A 19,258-nucleotide genomic window follows, 5' to 3' on the forward strand; every position below is an offset into this window, starting at 1 on the left:
GCGGAAAATGTTGCAATTGCAACAATATCCGCTGCTTTTCCTGCTTCTGTATACAAATTATATAGAGATATCGGTTTCAAGAAAGATAATTTTACTAAATATGTCATATGCAAGAAGTGTTACAAATTATATGATTACGAAGACTGTATGCACATTATCGAGGGTCAACAAGTCTCAAAAACCTGTCAGAATATTCGCTTCCCAAATCATCCACAGATCGGAAGGAGAAAAGTATGTGGAGAACTTCTTTTGAAAGTTGTTCAGCTGCAAAAGAACAGAAAGCTGTATCCTTATAAAACATTTTGTTATAAGTCTTTGGAATCTTCAGTTTCAAGTCTTGTCCACCTGCCTGAATTTGAAAAGAACTGTGAAAAATGGAGATCAAGACGACAAGAAGAAGGTTTTTTTGCAGATGTTTACGATGGACGAATTTGGAAAGAATTCCAAGGTACAGAGAAAGACAACTTTTTGTGTAGCGAGAGACATTATGGATTAATGATAAACTTGGACTGGTTCCAACCATATGAGCATGTTCAGTATTCTGTAGGTGTTATGTACGCTGTTATTTTAAATTTACCAAGAAACGAACGTTTTAAGTTAAAAAATGTCGTTCTCATCGGTATAATACCGGATATGGGAAAAGAACCAAGTCTACAAACATTCCTTGACCCTCTTATAGATGAACTCAAAAGTGTATGGACATACGGTTTTTCGTCGAATTCTTTTCAAAGTAAAAAGGATAAACAGAATTTCAAGTTAGCATTGATGTGTGTCGGCTGCGATATTCCTGCAACAAGGAAATTGTGTGGATTTTTGGGCCATGGCGCTACCTTAGGATGCTCGAAATGCATGAAAACATTTCCTGGTGATATCGGTAGGAAAATATATGGTGGTTTTGACGTTGAAAATTGGATACCCCGGGATTTAATTCATCAGCGACAGTTGGTTCATCTCATAAGACAAGCAAAAACACAAACAGAAAAAGACAGTCTAGAAAGCAAATACGGTCTCAGATATTCTCCTCTTTGGGATCTGGAGTACTTTGATCCAATCAGGATGTCAATTATAGACCCGATGCATAATCTGTACCAGGGAACAGCGAAGAAATTAATTAAAATTTGGTTGGAATTGAAAATTTTGCTACCAGAAGAATTGAAAACGGTACAGGAAAGGGTAGACTCTGTAAATGCTGCTAGCAACATCGGTGCTATACCAAGAAAAATATCCTCCTCTTTCGGTGGATTTACTGCAGAGCAATGGAAGAATTGGACAAATGTTTTTTCCATATTTTCACTAAAGGATGTCTTACCTAATGCAGATTTGGATATTTGGCGGAAATTCGTACTTGCAAGTCATACAATCGCTTCTAAGTATGTTACAGAGGCAGATATAAGGCAATATGAGGATAGCATCCTACAGTTTTGCAAAGACTTTGAAGCTAAGTATGGCAAGGATCGAGTAACACCGAACATGCATTTGCACTATCATTTGAGCGATTGTATAAGAGACTATGGGCCAGTTTATTCGTTTTGGCTTTTTAGCTTCGAACGATATAATGGTCATCTTGGTTCACTGCCGAAAAACAATCGATCGGTTGAATTGCAGATGATGCGACGTTTTACTCGAGATTCCTTTGTAAAATCTGTAAAACTACCACAAAAATACGAAATTACTCTAATAAAACACTTTCAACAGATGGATACCCTTGGAGCAGTAGCAGACATAGCTGATGAAGAGGTTAGACATCTTCTCTACTTAGCAAAAAGAAGTGCCCCAATTTTAAACCAGGACTGGTCACACATTGGTGCATATCAATACTCAAAGGCATCACGACACTGTCTTACATATGACGAACACCGTATTATTTCTCGTACTTACAGTGTCATGTATCCAGATTTGTCGGAAGCTGTAATTCCAGAATCTTGTAGAAAATGCACAGCAGTTAGTTTAGGCAATGAGGTATATGGTTCATGGGACTCTAGACACAAGCGTTCATCATTTGTAATGGCTTATTGGCATACAAAAGACGGGGAAATAATTACTGAGACCGGCACTGGGGATCTTACACCCGGCATTATCCAAACTTATTACTTACATAACCTGTTGGTCAGAGGTGATAACAACATTCACTTATTTGCAAGGGTAAAGTGGTTACGTGCTCTACCAGCTAGATACAGGTATCACTGTGGGAGACCAGTAGAAGTGTGGAGCCAAGAAATGTTTGAACCTTTTGGGCCATCTGCATTTATACCTGTTGCACGAATTTATTGTAAATTTGTACGAGCGGATGGTGAGCTTTCAGGAAGGAAAGTTTCCTTTATTTGTCCATTAAATACTGGAACGAATATATAAACATTATTTCACTATTGATTATTAAAATGTATAAAATTTAAGGCACATATTATATGATATTGATTTGAATATGTTGAAAGAAATATTGATTCTTGAATTTTTCTGTCGTTGGGGCCGTCATTTTTTTTAAAATAAGTACGTACGTTCCAACTATAAAGTTTACTTTAATCACTTGTGGTAGTAAAAGTCAATTTAAATGTTAAGTTATTGCATTCGAGCCCCGTTTTCAATTGCAGATATTTCTGTTTTTAAGGTTTCACAAAGATAAAAGATTTAAATAGCAAGTTTCATTTCGGTTTGGGGGGGTGTCTGTATGGCAACTCCAGTGCAACAAAATTGCCGTATTTTCAAGGAAAGATAAACTTCTTTCGATACCTTGCGTATGTATATACATGTATCATTTATCTTCATATTATCCATTTGGAAACTATTTTCTTTTAAATGTATAGTACTTGGATCGTTTTATATAAAATATTGCAGAAGAATCTTTGTCTTTATAAAATCTTTGTAATAGACATACAGACTTATTTTAACAAATGCATAATTTCATTGAATTCTCAAATTTTCTTAATCACAAACAAACTTACATTTATATATACAATGGATACACATTTATTTTCTCTTTGACGTCTTTCAACTTCTAAGAAATGATTACTTAATATAGCATTTCGAGCTCATATTTTGTTTTGATTCGGCTGTTCAAGAACATTATATTTTTTTCATCAGTTAATGTTAACTTACTTTCAATGTTGTTTTTTTTAGTCTTTTATTGGTTTTAACATTGGTTAGAGGTATAGGGGGAGGGTTGAGATCTCACAAACATGTTTAACCTCCGCCGCATTTTTGCGCCTGTCCAAAGTCTGGAGCCTCTGGCCTTTGTTAGTCTTGCATTATTTTAATTTTAGTTTCTTGTGTACAATTTGTAAATAAGTATGGACGTTCATTATCACTGGACTAGTAAAAAAATGTTTAGGGGCCAGCTGAAGGACGCCTCCGGGTGCGGGAATTTCTCGCTACATTGAAGACCTGTTGGTGACCTTCTGCTGTTGTTTTTTATTTGGTCGGGTTGTTGTCTTTTTGACACATTCCCAATTTCCATTCTCAATTTTATTTTATACTTTCAGAATGAACTTTTCTCTTGTTAAAAGTTTGTTCCCTGTATTTTATTTATAGATATAGGAAGCTGTGGTGTGAGTGCCAATGAGACACATCTCCATCTAAATAACATTTTATAAAGGTAAACCATTATAAATAGGTCAATGTACGGCCTTCAACACAGAGCCTTGGCTTTATATCTGTTTTATTTTGTATTTTTTGTATGAGAACCATGAACATGCTACAATTTTATGCTGAGCCATTTAGATTAACTATTAAGTAAGCATTGCAATTGTAATAAAACATACAAATTGGATATTATTATAATTGTTGTATATATTAAAGAAAATGTGTTATATTTGTGTGTGCTTTGTATTATGAAAAGACCTTATAATATTCTTACGAGGAAATGTAAACCTAAATGACCTATCTGAAATCTCGTATTTCCAAAAAATCAATTCCAACTGATCATTTCAGCTTATCAGGTCAATTTATTATTTCAACAAAGAGATGACCGGATATCGTTGCCTTTACCAATTATCACACTCAATTAACTATGATTTTAACAAATATTTTATACTGAAGCGTTGATAATGTGCACAATATGTGGTTTCTTTATAGTAAAAGTAATAGGTCATTGGATCAAAATCAAAACAAATATACAACAAAACAAACGATTTACGTCTTCGGTAGACAAATCTTCAAACTATACTGATTAAAGAAGTTATTTTCTTTAAAAAAAAAAAAGAAAAAAAAAGAGTAAAACAACACGTGAACCTGATGCCTCTTTGCAAATTCATTAATTTAATCTTTATTGCAAAATTACACCCACATGGCCCATAAGGGTCAAGCAATAAACACAAACAATGATTCAATTAGATAAAATACAATGCAATACAATAAAACATATTCTAAGAAAGAGTTCAATTTACAAATATATAGCCGACACAAAAATTATGTGAAATTACACATTTTTTATATGAAATGTAGTAAACTGATATGAATTATATATAAATACAATTGGCTTAGATGCTGAGAGGACAAACGCGTATTGCCAATCCAGGAAAAGTGAATTATCGTCCCCTTAAAGCGGTCAGTTTGAAAACAGTTTATCTTATATTTTTGTTCCTTAATCCATTAAACAGAAACACAGTAGTTGTTATACAAACTAGTCTAATGGAAGCAGGTCACGGGTATGATTGCAAATGAGACAACTATCCTCCAAAAAAAAAAATTCAAATAACTTATAATTATGTAAACAACTATATGAGATACCATACGGCCTTTAACAATAAGCAAAATGCACGGCGTGAGATTATATACATCATAAATGTTAAACAATTCAATGAGAAAGTGAGCGTTCCGATTTATGGAAATGTAGGAAAGGGTAAACTATTATGACAGAAAGCGATCAAAGCTAGCCAATAAATTATAAACTGCTGACATAGGATATAGAGATGTTTTGAATGGTTGGATTTACTGTGTTTGCAAGCTTTAAATCCCTTCGAGAGAGTTGCTGTATTTATACCACATGTCTAGTTAGACAGTCTGCATGTTAAAAATTTCTCAAATAAAAACTATAAAATGTGTAAAGATAGTAAACATGATGCTAACATGGCAAAACTTGGACTTTTTCACCATATTTTATTTTCTTTTCCGTTGTGTCGTTTCAATTTTGAAGCTCCTGGTTCTCATCGAAAAGGGTAGGGTTTGTGATATACACAGTGACATACGACAACCACTGATAGAAAAGATACTGACTTTAGACAGGGACGTACACAATTTAACGGAATACATAGTATATACATGTATGAGTTTGCTGGAACCAATCCCATCCCCTTATTGTTCGTCATAGGACATGTATTTGTGATAATCATTTATTGGCGGTTTGATATAACTTTTATATTTTGTGAACGGGATGATAATTGGAAAACGATAGTAGAGGGCATTATGTTTTTTGGTCTGTGCGTTCGTTCGTTCGTTCGTTATTCCGTCTGTCCTGCTTCAGGTTAAAGTTTTTGGTCGAGGTAAATTTTGATGAAGTTCAAGTCCAATCAATTTGAAACTTAGTACATATGTTCCTTATGATATGCTCCTTCTAATTTTAATGCCAAATTTGAGTTCTGACTCCAATTTTATTGACCTATCAACATAGAAAAACAAAAGTGGGAGTGGGACATCCGTGTACTAGAGACACATTCTTGTTGGACATATATTATAAGTTTTATATTCACATTCACCCTTTAAAATTGAACACATCAGTTCATTTAAAATTACAGATAAGTTTTCATCTTATAACCCAACCCCTTTTTTCTCTTTTATAGCTTGTATTGTAAAGAAAAGATCTGATTCAGAATTAACATCTAGTTTTATCTCATGTTCATTGAATGAAGCTGTGTACCTAGCTGCATGGGGTTAATCTAAATGACATGTTAATTTAAAGTTATGTAGTTAACTGATAAAAATAAGACTAGAGCGTTGTAAATGTGCCCAACTTTTGTTAATTTTTTAATTATAAAATGTACAAGTCAATAGCAAAGACGTTACGCACGGATTCGTTCCATTTAGCGTTACACGACATTCCTAATAAAACGTCGATTTTTGACGTTGTTCCACGAAAAGTTTCAAACGTTGACCTTATATTCCACTCGTGTCAAATTGCCGTTTAAAGTACAGAGCACAAGAGACCAAATTGACACAGAAATAAACAACTATAGATCACTGTATGGTCTTCAACAATGAGCAAAGCCCATACCGCACATTCTGCGATAAAAGGCCCCGAAATGACAATGTAAAACAAATCAGACGAAAAAACTAAATGCCTAGTACAATTTATGTTACAAAATGAAACAAAAGTTTGTTTGTATGTATTTTGGCGGTTTTTTTTTCTTCGAAATGTTTTTAAACTTTAAAATTTAGTTTGATACTATGAGTGAAAGAAATGTAGGACAAATCTGAGGCTTACCTCTTTACTCTTAAGACGAGCGTGCTTACAAGTTAACGTATCACATTGGCTGTCTTTGCTTATAACCTTAAAATTAAGCAATATAAAAAAGAAGATGTGGTATGATTGCCAATGAGACAACTATCCACAAAAAATCCAAAATGACACAGACATTAACAACTATTGGTCCCCGTAGTGTTCTCTCTGCCAGAGGACGTCTCCTATCTTTGCTATTAAAAATGTAAATATTTCGTGTCTTGTTTCTGTCTCTTTTCACCAATTACACGTAAATATAATATATATATGTTTGTTGTAATTTCGTAATTTCGCTCCCTCAATTTTCGTTAATGTTCAAATGCTTCTTGATTTGTCTTTGATTATGTGAAAGATGTAGGTAGTATATCGCCAGCTATTTTTCTTTTCATAATCTTTTTTTATAAGCACTTTAATACTGGGACTATTATTCTAACTCAATATATTAGTCCCATAATTTGATTTTATTTAATTTTTCTTAAACAGTGACTTATACTTACATTATAATTCATATCATTTATTTTAACGTATTAAAGTAAGTCCACAATCTTAACATCAATCCCGATTTTATGGAAAAGTGAAAAAATAGCATATTTTCAAAAATCTCTAACAAAAAACTTTATAAAAAGTGCATCAAGTTTGAAAAAGAAATATGTGCTCTTATGCTGCCGTTACCATTTTTCAATTATTAAAATTGGTTGGGATCCAAATTATTTTTTAAAAAGAAAATGCCTTTCATTGTTTTAGGCTGGGGTCACACATTCACGATTTTTACTACCGTCCTTGACAGGACCATTCCCGATTAAAAAAAATAAAAGTCTGATCAAGATCCTGTGAATCGTGGATGGAAATTCAAACTTAAATTAAAATTTGCAGAAAAAATAATTTGATCACGACAACAACCAGATAGTGTTCGGGAAGCGTCGATATTCAACCGATTCTAAGCGAATTAGTCCCGATAATCCCGTTCTGAATCAGCATCTAATCCGATTTGTATTTTTCGCCAGGTAAAATTCGACCGAGTCTGTCACGACTGCGTCCCGACTCTACCGAATGTAATCCGACAAAGAAAAGACAATGATCAGACAGTGAACCGACGCTGACAGAAGTTATCCGTTCGAAAACTGTCGGCATATTCGGGATGATCAGGTACTGTCGGAACGTAATCCTATCATGATCCGCTATATCGCATTGCAAACGGCTTTGTCTGGTCTCAGTCGTATTGTATTCTGTAATTGTCGGGACTCGGACGTGGGTATCATTGACGAATTTCGTCTTAATAACGGGACTGTTTCGGAACGGTTTCGGCAAAAAACGGTTCGCAAACGACAAGATCTGGATGCAATCTGGACTCAATCGGCAGAAAAACAGGTATGAAAAATTACTCCAGATCATTCCCGTTCCACAGGACACCGTCCAGAATACACAAGACATTGTTCGGAATTCGATCCGATACAGCAGAAACTGTCACGACATAGCCACGATAGTAATCCGACTAGACAAAATCGGCTGAGTTGCCCCGAATGTTACGGGACGCACCTAACTGTCGGGGTGCTTTGTCGAACTACTCGGAACCTTCCCGGCCCGTAGGAATCTGTTACGAACTAAAACGACTGCGTTCAGACAATGATAGGACATTCCAGATAATTGAAGATACTAATCCGACTTTTTCACTTTTCGTGTCGTAATGTGGTCTGATCTCAAACGGGAGCAATAATCGGCAATTTGTGAACCCCGCATTATACAAGGCCAATAATTAAGAAAATTCATGTTATGAAGGGATTTTTACATTTTGTTCATAAATTAGACCGTTAGTTTTCTCGTTTGAATTGTTTTACATTAGTCATTTTGGGGTCTTTTATAGCTGACTATTAAGTAAAGGTTTTGCTCATTGTTAATTGTAATAGAAATTATTAGTTGGTCTCAAACGGCCGCATCTTATACTTTATTATGAAAATGAGAACGGTGATTAAATCATTATGATAGGTATAGGTCTCCATTTTGGTATATAAATGTCTGGAAATATACATGGGTATCAATCTAGTTAACACAAAAAAGAATGTATCTATATACAATATACATGTATGTTTCTGTACGGCTTCGTTATTGCCCGATTATCCATCCGTAACATACCACATCGTCATAGTTGTATGCATATTTGTGTAAAATATGTTTGTACTTTAACCCGTCTGGGTAATGCACCCTCATAACTAGACCTTACGAACAAACGAAAATCGCCCTAACATGACGTAACTTGCCGTAACGAAAAAAGAGGGAGCGCTTATTAATTTATTCATTAATTTTGGACTAACGACTGTGCAATTCCGTTAGAAATGTCTTCCGCATAATCAAAACTTAACCAAACAAAAACATACATGCAGGTCTTTTTTAAAACCATTCTCAGTTTTAGAAATATTCTTTTGACTGCAAATAGTCTCAGATCTGTACTTGAGTGTATTTTTGTTGGGATGGGAGAGGCAATAAATATTTTGAAACTTATTTAAGCTCAAATTCAAGGTGAAAATTCCAGGGCAAGAAAGGGTAAAACAGATCTTTAACTGTACGCCTCTATGAATAAGCCGGTTTTTAATTTGAAAAAAAAAACATCCTCGCATCCGAGATAACTTTGTTGCACCAAAGTTAACCTCTTAAATCCAAATTTGCACTTCTTCGCCTTAAATGATTTATTTTCAAGCTACATTTGCAAGAAAATTAATATAGGAAAATGTTGAAATAAATGTTTGAATAAACAAAGCCAGTTGACTTGCAAATGATGTTTAGTAATGTATATTGTTTGGCCTTTGGCTTGTTTTGATTTCACGGCCATTCTTATTTCTCTTTTTGTATGATTTTATTAAAGTAAAGGCGTATGTATACACTTAGTATTAATACATTTCTATTGTTTTTTATTTATTTTTTTCCGTTGAGCTTTTATGACATGTTTTTAAAATTTATTTCTGTTTTTATGTTCTACTTGTTTCTATGTATATGTTGTGTACAAGTTATCATTTTGTACAAATTATTATTTGTACAAAAATATTGTACAAATTATAATTTGTATTTTGACTTTGTACAAATTATAATTTGTACAAAACGTGCCTGTACAAATTACAATTTGTACAAAATTTGACCAAAATTCACTTATAACTTGTACAACAGTTTTAAATATGAATTTTGGTGAAAAATGCATTGATTCACACGATAGAATTGTAATTAACTGACCACACACTAAACCTAATTAACAAAATACACCGTTTTTACACAACCACAAAAGGCAGATTGATCTTAGAAATTGTTGAGAGAAAAAAAGTAAACAAATAGGATTTTTATCGTGTACAGTATTTTGATGATCGTGAAAAGGATCCGTCAAAAGATATGTTGCCACTTATTCGTTATTTCAAAAAGTCCATGAAAACAATAAAATCTTTCTTTAAACAAGCAATAGTTTATATTTGTAATTGGTACATCAAAAGATTGGATTTACATGACTTATTCAGCTTCACTTTTGTTTGTGAAAAGATTGATGGTTCAATGCTATTGGGTCTGATGGTTTTATGATACTACACCAACTATAAAATAGAAGTCTGTCTGTCTGTTTTGCATACGTTTTATGTTGTTTCTCAACTGATTTCCGTTAAGTTTGATATTTATAAAACAAAGATCCTTGTTGAAAAAAAACATTGATTAAAAAACGGCAGAAAAACAACTGACACATTCCTGACTTAAGCATAGTCATATTCCTTAACCAAATGGGGTGTTTAATCTCGCTTTCCTTCTGGGATATTTATTTGTCTAAAAGTCTAACTGAAGCAGTGAAATACACACGTTTATTCACAGCAACGGTTCCTGAGCTTCAACGTTCGCTATGTGAAGCAGTTAAAATGTCAGTAAAACAGGTCGTCATCGATTTGAGAGTCAAAAGATGGTTTGTAATACCTGATTCCATAAATCACTAGATCAACTGCTCAAACGAATGATAAAGAACTAATTTTTGATTTTGTAACTTAGGTGTACTGTGTGGTCATTTAAGGTTCCGCTAAAGTCAAAATTTCAATCTGGTGGTGCAATTACCAAATGTACATGTTTTGTACCTTAAACAAATTACTGAGGGCTGAAATTTTGTCAAATTATAAAATTTTTACCATTATTTGTGGGACTATGCAGGGCTTGTATCAAACCTTAAAATTAAATACACTATTCCAATGTTAAAAGTTGAAAATGCATCTTCACAACACACATTTTTTCAAAAAATAGAACATTCTTAAATCAATGTTATATCACCCAAAATTGGCACCGAGTATTCTTTATGTTTCAATGCAGGTCGAGCTATACCTAAAACTTGCTAAAAGTCATCTGTCTTTCTATTAAGTTAAGAATAACAGAGTGTCCCACGCTGTTGGATAGCCGCCATTTTTACAATGTTGTTGTATGATTGAATTTTTACTATTTACAACTGTTTAATTTGCTTGATCTCCCTTGACACTTTATGACTTGCAAATTCATATGTGTATGAGAATATTTAGCTGTAATTTAAAAACATTTTTTACCATTTACACAATAAAATAAACTGTTGAATTGGGTGTTCTGTGATTCTTCTGAAAACGAAAGTAGAATTTCATGATCTGATATCACACCGCACTTTCGAATATAACAAAAATAGCATTTTTTTAAAATTGAATGAGTGTACTGATATTTTTTATTATATATTTCAGGTGAATTAAGTTTTTGGACATTAAACAATCGATTTAATCATTAAATTTTGATGCGAAAGAAATAACTATATGAGAGAAATCACTTCCGGTTTGAAGAACTACGGTTGATCTTTTGATCAAGTGAAGTAAACATTGGGAAAATGTCAGTTTATTGTCTAATCGGTGAACTTTGATTGGTAAGGAATTGATCCTATATATTGAAATACTTGTTTAGTACATATATATCTCTAAAAAACAATCATCAGATATCACAGTTAAGTCCTTAACGGAAAAATAAATACAATGTAGACCAAACAGACATGTTTACACGTGTGTCATTTTGGTGAGTTTGTATTACTTTTAAATTAAATAATTATTTAAATCATGGAAATATGAATGGTAAAAATATAGGTAAGAAACACATTGCAACCAAGGTAAGTGAAAATAAAGTTGTATTTAAAAATGTTAAAAAACGTGTATGGAAAGCAAGGTTGACAAAAGGAAGCCACTACATGTGTTGACAATATCAAAGAAGAATTTATTATGGGCAGTAAAAGTAAAAAGAATAGAGTGTTTGGTAGAAGTCTGGGTAGGCATAGCAGAGTAAGGAGAGGGAGGCATTTAGGGAGACCTATTTACAGAATTAAAAAAAAATCTAGAAACATCAAAAAAGACATTTTGAAGATAAAGATAAAGAAAATACATAATTTTTATGGCACTACTTTGAAAAAACATATGTCAAACACCTCTATTTATACCGCATTTTCCTATGGTGATAACTTCAGAATGAGGATACTCAAAGTTAAAGACCTCAGTCCAAAAGGTTACAGAATGATGAACTTAGACTGTTTGCAATCACATGTGTCTGAAATAACAATGCATGTATGTTTATGTGTAGAGGCAATGAAGGTTTCGTCTGAAGGAAAAACTCCTATCAAGCTACAGACAGAGGTGAGATCGTTAGGTTTAGCCAGTGTGATGATGGCAGAGTGCCAAGGGTGTTTCAAGAAATTTAAATTTGATACGAGTCCCAAGGTCCCTGGTTCAAAACGTTACGACGTCAATGTGCGTGCTGTTTGGGGTAGTATGGTCACTGGCAATGGCCCAGCACATCTGAATGAACTAATGGCCACATTGAATTCACCTGGTTTGTCTCAGCCAACTTTTACATCAATTGAAACTGACATTGGGAAATGGTGGCACTCTATATTAGAACAGGAGATGATGCTAGCGGGTCAGGAAGAAAGACGTTTGGCAATTGATAGGAATGATTACCATCATGAGGTTCCTGCTATTACAGTAATAGTAGATGGAGGTTGGTCAAAGAGGACTCATAAGCATTCCTATAACGCTGCAGGTGGGGTTGCTATAATAATTGGGAAAGAAACTAAGAAACTGCTACACATAGGTGTTCGGAATAAATACTGCTATATTTGTGGTCAGAATGACAATAAACCCCACACATGCTTTAAGAATTGGGACAAAGACAGCCAGTCCATGGAAAGTGACATTATTTTAGAAGGGTTTAAACAGGCAGAAGAAAAACATGGTTTGCGGTACATGAGAGTGGTAGGCGATGGGGACTCTTCTGTTTTTGCAACTATCAGGGAAGGAGTGCCAGGGTGGGGAAGACAGGTAACTAAGGAGGAATGCGCCAACCATATATGTAAATGTTATCGTTCCAACTTGGAAAAGATGGTTACTGAAAACCCACTGTACAAAGGGAGACATCATTTGTCTAAAACAACGAGAGTGCGCCTGGTTAGTGCATTAAGATGTGCCATCCGCTTTAGGTCAAAAGAACTAAAAGAACAAACAGTAGATGTATCAACAGCAATTAAACGACTTCGCCATGACATCATAAACTCGGTCAATCATGTTTTTGGTCAACATGATCACTGTTCTGACTTCTGCCGCGCTAAAACCCAACAAACAGATACATCATCTGATATTAATACATGTACTTCATCAAACTCTGATCATTCAACAGCATCTTCACCCACCATAGTAAAAAACTCTGATGAACCAGATCTTTTAGATTGTCAGATAGATTTCTGGTCAGAAGGATCGTCCTTGGCATCCCAGGAAGAGTCCAGACTTGGTACAACCATACAGTACAGTAATGTAGAACAACATATAATTAAGGATGTCTTGACCTTGCTTAACAGAATAGCTGAGAAATCTGACCGCCTTATCAGCAACAGTACAACTAACCTGGCAGAGAGTTGGATGCACATCCGAACCAAATTTGATGGAGGAAAGGTCTATAACCTTTGTAACCGTGGGTCATGGCATGCAAGATGCTATGGAGGAGCTCTTCGCATGAATTTAGGTCCGCAGTGGTCATGTCAGGCTTGGGAAACGTGTACAGCAACAGAACCAGGAAAACATTTTACAGCTAGGTACAAACGTAACGAACAGTTGCTTAAAAATTCCATTCGGCACAAATCAAAGCCAGATGTCAAACAAAAAAGATGGAAACGAAAAATCTCATCTCTGAAAGGCTGCACTACAAGGAAAGCTAGACAATCGTATGGTACAGATGCCATTGAGGTTACTACTGATGTATCTACCACAGCGCTTGAAAAACTTCAGAATGATTTTTTGGATACACACATCAATCTTTCGGCAGATCAATGTAAACAAATTACACTATCAACAGTTCAACAGTCTCAATCTGGTCTTTGGCATTCTGAACGTCATAAAAGAATAACTGCTTCAAACTTTGGCTCCATCATTAGACGAAACCCATCTTTACCTATAAATAAATTTGTCCGTAATTTGCTGTACTCCCAATTCAAAGGAAATAGACATACACGAAATGGCATTCTACAAGAAGATACCACCATAGAGGAATATAAGCTTAAGAAAGCAGAAGATAATGAGAATATCTATGTGAATAAAACTGGTCTTGTTATTCACCCAACCAACAAATTTTTAGCTGCTAGTCCAGACGGGATTGTTACATCATCAACTGACGGCACTGGACTTATTGAAATAAAAAACCTTTTGCATTCAAAACCAATCAACCTTTTTGAAGCTGCTAATTCAAACAATTTCTGCCTGATTACTATCAATGGAAATTTGAAGTTGAAGGAAAATCACCCTTATTTTTTCCAATGCCATGGCCTTCTGAATGTTTGTCACAAACCATGGATAGACTTTGTTGTGCGTACACTGAATCCATATCAGATGTTTATACAGAGAATTTATCGAGATGTTGACCTTTGGGAGAACACTCTACTACCAAAACTCAAAGCTTTCTTCACTAAGGCACTTTTACCTGAACTTGCCTCACCACGAGAAGGAAAGAGCCCAGGCATTCGAGAACCTGGAATATGGGTGAGTTCAATATTAAGTTTGAAATCAATCCAAAAACAGCCTTGTTTAAAATTCAGTTGTTTACGGAACAACATTTGATTTAATGAACTTATCAGGGTATTGTATTTTTTAATAAGAAACATCTTCCAATTATCTTATACAGGTATTGTATACAATTGTCAGCTTATGTCATTTTCTGTCATGTATGTATTGAGAAGAAACATCTTCCAATTATCTTACATGTATACAGGTATTGTATATAATTGCCAGCCTATGTCATTTTCTGTCATGCATGTATTGAGAAGAAACATCTTCCAATTATCTTATACAGGTATTGTATATAATTGCCAGCCTATGTCATTTTCTGTCATGCATGTATTGAGAAGAAACATCTTCCAATTATCTTACATGTATACAGGTATTGTATATAATTGTCAGCCTATGTCATGAATGTCATTTTCTGTCATGCATGTATTGAGAAGAAACATCTTCCAATTATCAATTATATTTATACAGGTATTTGATTCACTTTGTAATTGTCAGCCTCTGTCATTTGCATGTATTGAGAAGGACAATCTTCCAATATTCATTATAGTAGGTAATTCAATACACTCTCAATTATCATGATTATAATTGAAAACATATATATATATAATTATTATTTGTATTTAAAAAAAAATTCATATTACATGTATTATGAGAGGAGGTGAAATAGGTTGTATAATTTTTCTATACTCCTTAATTATTTTCAACATATATATAAACCTTGATGTCCTAGAGCCCAAAAATATAGCTGCCTCACAACTCTAAAAGTTTTAACGGCAAAAAAAAGCCTACTAGAAAAGATTTTTCACCAAAAATCACATTGTTTGCCTATTAATTAAAATAGTGGTATAAACACACAAGTTCACTGTATTTTCAAGATCTCAGGATGAAAGGGAAACATTTTTTTTTTATCAAAAGGGGTGTCTATTATATTGTAAAGATTTTCACTATGCAACAAACCAAATTTGACAATCATTCAGCTTTTATTTTCATTATTCACAACCAATTATATTGACATTATCATTGTGTGTGGTGCTGGTATGAAACACTGAGTATATTAATGGAATATTCTTATAATACAACTTTTATAATTTCAGTTTGTTGATTCCAAAACCAGTATAAAAAGAAAGAGAAAGATAACATCAGCTTCAACGAATAGAAGAAAGACGAAAAAACAGAATCCAAGACCAGACACTTCATCAGACTCTGAAACAGCCAACACTCAAGCTAAAGAACCTGCACAAAATAGGCTAACGTATGTAATATTATATTATATCTAGCTAGTTTCCCATAATCCTACAAAATTTCATGATTTTGATTTCAAAATGTTATTGAAGTATGCACATCTACATATCATACCAATACATCTTACCAAATGTCAAACCTGTTTCAGTATTTGTGTTCACAATACATATAGATTAATTTTGAGATAGCGGTTACATTTTACTGAGAAAAATACATCATCCAAAAGTTACATTTTTCTTAAAAAAGGTACATGATCCAATAGTAGAGAACATAACAAGCTATCGAGAGGTCACCTCTTGTTCTTAAACCCAAGTAAACAAACACAACACATCACGGAAGATTGGTGTGTTTCTTTGACAAGAATAAGATATTTGACAATTGTTGTTTTATTAAATTTTTTTCCAATATATTCATTATTAAAAAGTGGTACAATGTACATTAAAGATGTACATTTACCCATATTCATATAAATATTAATTAATTTATACCATTTCAATATAAACATAATTATATATATATATATATAGTTAAAACCCAAAATCATGTTGGGGAAATGATCATGTGATTGTCTTGTACACCACATGTATGTACAAAACGAAAAACACAATTTTGTATTATGTAAGTCATTAGTACGTTTACACTATATAGTACATCTCTCTTACTATATAGATGAGATATGTATTGCATCTAAATATCTAATACAAGACATACAATGTACATGTATACCTTTTTTAAAAATAGATATTTTGTTAGTCTTGTATTATTTTAATTTTAGTTTCTTGTGTACAACTTGGAAATTAGTATGGCGTTCATTATCACTGAACTAGTATATATTTGTTTAGGGGCCAGTTGTAGGACGCCTCCGGGTGCGGGAATTTCTCGCTACATTGAAGACCTGTTGGTGACCTTCTGCTGTTGTTTTTTCTATGGTCGGGTTGTTGTCTCTTTGGCACATTCCCCATTTCCAATCTCAATTTTATATATTAAAAGAACATCTAAGTAACTTGTTGTTTTAATTTAGTTAGTGATTTTTAATTTAGGAGAGGAAGGCAGAAACAGACCAAATTTGTTGGACGTAGCATTAAACAACAGTGGATAATTGACGAGGATGCAAACCATAAGGAATGGTACAAAGGAACAGTTGTTTCATTACTTAAAGGGACAGATGGAAAATTGAATGCAGTCTATGAAGTGTTGTTTGATGGAGATGATGATGTTTATGAAATTGACCATTTAGTTGCAGATTATCATTCTGGTTCTGTTCAATTTTGTGACTTATGATACATGCCAGGTATGCACATTTTTATCTCGCCATTATTGAAATAAGGGTGAGCTATTTTCTGTTTGTAGCACATCATTTATAAATTTCTTAAGGAAGTATAATTTTTTAAGCTTTAAAGCCGCCAATTATAAAGTAATGAAAACTGAGAGAAAACTCTGTACATAAGAAATTTCGTTATATATCTGGAAAACTAGTGTATGACTTCTTTGTATATGCACATTACATGTACACAATGGAGGATTTATATCCTCCTGATGTTTATCTTCTTTTTGATTTAAAATAATGACATATTGCTGACATCAAGTGTTTTTACTATGCCCCACTGTTTTGCTTGCAGAGATTTATGTTTTACCTTTGTCCGTCTGTCTGTACCACACTTTGTAGGACTTGAAATTAGTTTCAGCTGTATATAAACTTTACTTTGTTTGAACCAAATATTATGAACATTTTACAAAAATTGCGACAATAACCATAAAACACATATCATGTTTGACTTTTAGAAATATCCCACGAACAGTTTTAAAGTAACACAGCAGGAGGTTTGGAATCATTGAGACACATTCTTATTTCATTTCATGTAGTACGGATGGTCATCCAAAAATTGTGAGAGCAAGATTTGATTCTTTCATAATATATTTTCTAGTTCTACATTATCAGTCATTTATATTATGAAATAATTACATTAGATGTATGTTTCATTATAATATTTTATTCTGATTGGCTAACTGCACATCCCGTGTTATTCCGTAAGCAGTTGCATTGCTCAATACAACTTTCACTCATGATATCACGTGCTCCAACAATAAAGTACACAGGTGAATTAAATAATAAAACATATAAAATTCGTGTTTTCATGACCATAGCTAAAAAATGTAATTATAAGTATTGAATGCTTCTTTTTGTAACTTTATAGGGTTGTAAAAGCGTTGACCGTGCGTACATTTGTAGAATGAAGCGCTTCCGCGCTTCATACAAAATGTACTTTGGTCAACGCTTTTACACCCCAATAAATTTACAAAAAGAAGCATTCAATTCTTAAATAAACTATTATAGATATTTGTTACTTTTATTTAGGATATCATAAAGAAGATACCATGATAAAAATTTCAATACCTGTTTATTATAGATGGTAAATTTTGTCTCATCAAATTGCAATTTGAATGTTTCAAATGAACTTCAACATATATTTTTGATAATGCATTGCAATTATTTCATATATTTCAATATTTTATTTGAAGGTTGTACTGACATGACTGATTATGATTTCCTGTGAGATGGATTTGGAATTGCCTATCTGTTTTCAACTTTTGAATCTGAAATAAGTGTATAATGAAGGCTGTTATATTTGATGAACACTTGGATTATTATAGACCTTGTGATAAAATTGCAATTATTGTATCACAATCAGTTTCACCTTATTGTTGACTGAGGAATTTCATTTACAGTTTATGACCAATGATCTGCATTGCAATAAAAAAATCAATCATTATACACATTTGAGGTACGTAGATTAACCTTATTTTATTGTATTAAATAAAAAATGCAAGCTGCAAATTACACAAACACCATTTCAAATGTTGACAAATATTGCTTTCATGGAGTTATGTTCCTTTATAAAATAAAACCTACTTTCGGGTAATGATTTCCATCTACAGAGTTATGGTCCTTGGAAATTGAATAATGTTATGTCCATAGGCAAATTCAAAACATAATGTAAGGAAATCATCTTCATGTTAAATCACAGTCATCTTTGTTTTAGGTACTGTATTAGTTATTGTGAATTACAGATGTAAAAAAGAAGAGAATTCAATAAAAAAAGAAATCAAGAGCTTATCATGTTCAAAATGATGTATATATACATTTTATATAATTTTTTAAAAGGACTATTGTCTATCTTATAATGTGTATTCATGAGATATGACTGTTTTTATTTATTGTTTTTCAGCTGACATTTTGTTTTCTGCTTTTCAAAATAATGTCTTTTGTCCAAGAGCAAGTGACTGTGAACTATTACAGATATTGTTAAATGATAACTTTAAAATAGTAAGTTTGTAATTTTTTAAAGTTCCAATTATTGAACAATGATCATGATTAGCTTTGTAGTTATGTATAAACAGAAAATGTAGTATGATTGTCAATGAGACAGCACTCAACAAATGACCAAATGACACAAAAATTAACAACTATATATGACCATACAGCCTTTAACAATGAGCCAAGCCCATACTGCATAGTCAGCTATAAGAGGCC

General features: G+C 33.2%; 2 protein-coding genes across 2 annotated transcripts; both read left to right on the plus strand.

The window, feature by feature from the left end:
* The first annotated feature begins 11,601 nt into the window (after nt 1-11,601).
* On the plus strand, nt 11,602-14,616 carry LOC139502639 (uncharacterized). Its single transcript, XM_071292167.1, has one exon. It carries the CDS (start codon nt 11,659-11,661, stop codon nt 14,533-14,535), a length of 2,877 nt encoding a protein of 958 aa, XP_071148268.1. The 5' UTR covers nt 11,602-11,658; the 3' UTR covers nt 14,536-14,616.
* A 270-nt stretch (nt 14,617-14,886) lies between these two features.
* On the plus strand, nt 14,887-19,052 carry LOC139503269 (uncharacterized). The gene is made up of 5 exons (XM_071293029.1): nt 14,887-14,952; nt 15,579-15,736; nt 16,767-17,017; nt 18,247-18,509; nt 18,954-19,052. The coding sequence occupies exons 1-3, from the start codon at nt 14,887-14,889 to the stop codon at nt 17,005-17,007; spliced, it is 465 nt and encodes a 154-aa protein (XP_071149130.1). The 3' UTR covers nt 17,008-17,017; nt 18,247-18,509; nt 18,954-19,052.
* The last annotated feature ends 206 nt before the right edge of the window (nt 19,053-19,258 follow it).

Source organism: Mytilus edulis, chromosome 14 (assembly GCF_963676685.1).
Source record: "Mytilus edulis chromosome 14, xbMytEdul2.2, whole genome shotgun sequence".
NCBI classification, from domain to species: Eukaryota; Metazoa; Mollusca; class Bivalvia; order Mytilida; family Mytilidae; genus Mytilus; species Mytilus edulis.